Source organism: Tupaia chinensis, unplaced genomic scaffold (assembly GCF_000334495.1).
Source record: "Tupaia chinensis unplaced genomic scaffold, TupChi_1.0 Scaffold000335_1, whole genome shotgun sequence".
Classification (NCBI taxonomy): domain Eukaryota; kingdom Metazoa; phylum Chordata; class Mammalia; order Scandentia; family Tupaiidae; genus Tupaia; species Tupaia belangeri.
The window spans coordinates 425982-428054 of NW_006159829.1; the positions used below are offsets into that span (position 1 = coordinate 425982).

The window sequence follows — 2073 nt, forward strand, 5'->3', positions numbered from 1 at the left end:
TGCTGGACCTGCTGCAGTGGGCAGAGGAGCCCCCGCCCCGGGCTGGGCAGGAGATGAGCGTTTGGCCACGGGCGGCCCAGAAGCCCTGCCTCGTGAGGCCAGCCCAAGTAGAGCCGCTGCTGCGACTCTGGGTCTGGCAGGGACAGGTGACCACACCCCCTACCCACACCTCAGCCCCAGGGGCCTAAGCCCACCGGCTTTTCCAGCCTGCTCTTCCCCTCTTGTCGGCAGCTGTGTGAGCCGCTCCCGTCTCTAGCGGAGTCCAGGGCCTTCGCCCAGCTGTCCCTCAGCAGCCTGCGTCCTGAACACCGGCGGCCAGATAACCCTGCACCGTACCAGGTGGGCAGGGGCACCAGCTGGGGCTGCCCTGTCCTGCATGCGCCCGCCCGCAGCCGCCCACCAGCCTCTCCACTGCTCCCTGTAGGTGGCGCTGTCCGAGAAGCTTCAAGCCCTGGTGGAAGCCCTCGGTAGGGGAGGCCTCCCGTGAGCACCCAGGACTGGGGGCTGCCTGAAACAAACACGAGTCACTCGCCATCTGCACAACTTGTCACTTGTCGTTTATTCACTTGGGCCTGTGGGGCCTCCCTGGCTGGGCTTGGGGCAGGTATCTGAGCTAGGGTTTGAGCCCCATGGCCTGAAGTCTGGGGAGCCAGACCTGGCACTAGAGCAGGTGGGGCCACAGGTGGGGGGCTCTGGTGTCCACTGGAAGTAGAGTACTGGACAGGATCTTTCCCTGCTGGAGGTGGGCTGCAGAGGGTGGAGCCTCTGGGTGGCTCAGGGTGTTGGACAGAGAGTCCAAACTTGGGGTCAGTGGGGACATCTCTAGCGTCCCAAGCCTAGAAGGAGTCCAGGTGTGACCTGCAATTGCTGCCGCCAGCCCTGTGTGATCTTGGCATGTCCTGGGCCAGCCAGGCCTGGCCTCAGGGCTTCAGCTCCTGACCCAGAAGCTAGGGAAGGGGGAGGAGGTGAGGTTCTGGACATCCCTGTGGTGCCTGGCTAGGCTGGCTCTGTCCCCACACAGACAAGCGAGGCAGCACGGGCTCTGTGAGCTTGGGCACACCATGCTCCTGAGCAACAGCCCGGGAGAGGGTCTGGATTGGCAAGAGATGGCCGGTGAGGCCTGGGCCCTTCCTGTCCAGGCACCTGAGGTGGCACAGGCAGGCAGAGGTGGGGAGGGAATGCGGTCTGGGAGCTTCCAGAGCACTTCCGCCTCCCCAAGTATTATGCAGGACCAGCTCTTCTGGCTCCTGGGGCGCAGGGCTGGGCAACACCCACTGTTGGGCGAGGACGGTGAGTAAGGATGTGAGGCAGAGGTGTGGACAGGCCAGCCCGGGTAGCATGAGCTTGAAGAGACACACAGCCTGGCAGAACATACCGTGTTCCAGACACCCACAGGGCACTGGCCTCCACTGTGCCCCCCTAGGGGCCCCCTAGAGTGAGGACACCAGCCTGGAACTGGCCAGGGCCAGAAAGTGCCACCCCACTGGACAGACTGCCTCAGCTCCACCCCCAGGCTGCCTGGGCTTAGAGAAGGGGACAGCTCACCCAGGCATGCCCAGGCATCAGATGCCCAGCTGGGCTGAAAGGCCTTGCTGGGGGGTGGGGGGTGGGGGGTGGGAGGAGCGTCCCACTGCTTCTCTAGGACTCAATCAGCCAAGGCCCCAGCTCGAGATTGGGCCCTGATTCCTGGGCCCTCTTGGGGCTGCTCAAGGCTGACCACGACTGCCCTGGTGCCTCTCTCCAAGTGGGGCTGGCAGTCAGGGCTGGGGGCCCTCCTCCCTTCTTGTCTCATCCATGGTATATCAGGGAGCCTGGCCTGCCCAGTCCAGGAGGCACAGCCAGACAGACGCTCTGACCAGGCAGGCTGCTCACCCCACAGCCTGTTCGGAAGGGCCAACAGCAGCCACCCTGCTGCACCCCGTGTGGCCCCCACCCGCCACAGCCCACACACACATAGGCATGCCACCCGCCTGCCATGGTCCCGCCCAGGGCTCCGCCCAGGGCCCACTTCTAGGTCAGGCCTGGGCATGATTTCCTGGAGGAGCAGTGGCAGGTACAACAGCTGGGGCAGCC

General features: G+C 65.0%; 1 protein-coding gene across 3 annotated transcripts in view; it reads left to right on the forward strand.

Moving 5' to 3' along the window:
- NAPRT (nicotinate phosphoribosyltransferase) overlaps positions 1 to 543 on the forward strand; it is a gene marked incomplete at its 5' end in the record, with an annotated part of 3642 nt that extends 3099 nt beyond the window's left edge. The window contains 3 exon segments of one of the 3 annotated variants that reach the window (XR_001370623.1): positions 18 to 146; positions 232 to 339; positions 425 to 543. Coding sequence is in view for 1 of the 3 variants with exons in the window: in XM_006152138.2 (XP_006152200.2) it covers positions 1 to 146; positions 232 to 339; positions 425 to 487 (317 nt within the window). 3 annotated transcript variants of the gene reach the window in all.
- Between the last annotated feature and the right edge of the window lie 1530 nt (positions 544 to 2073).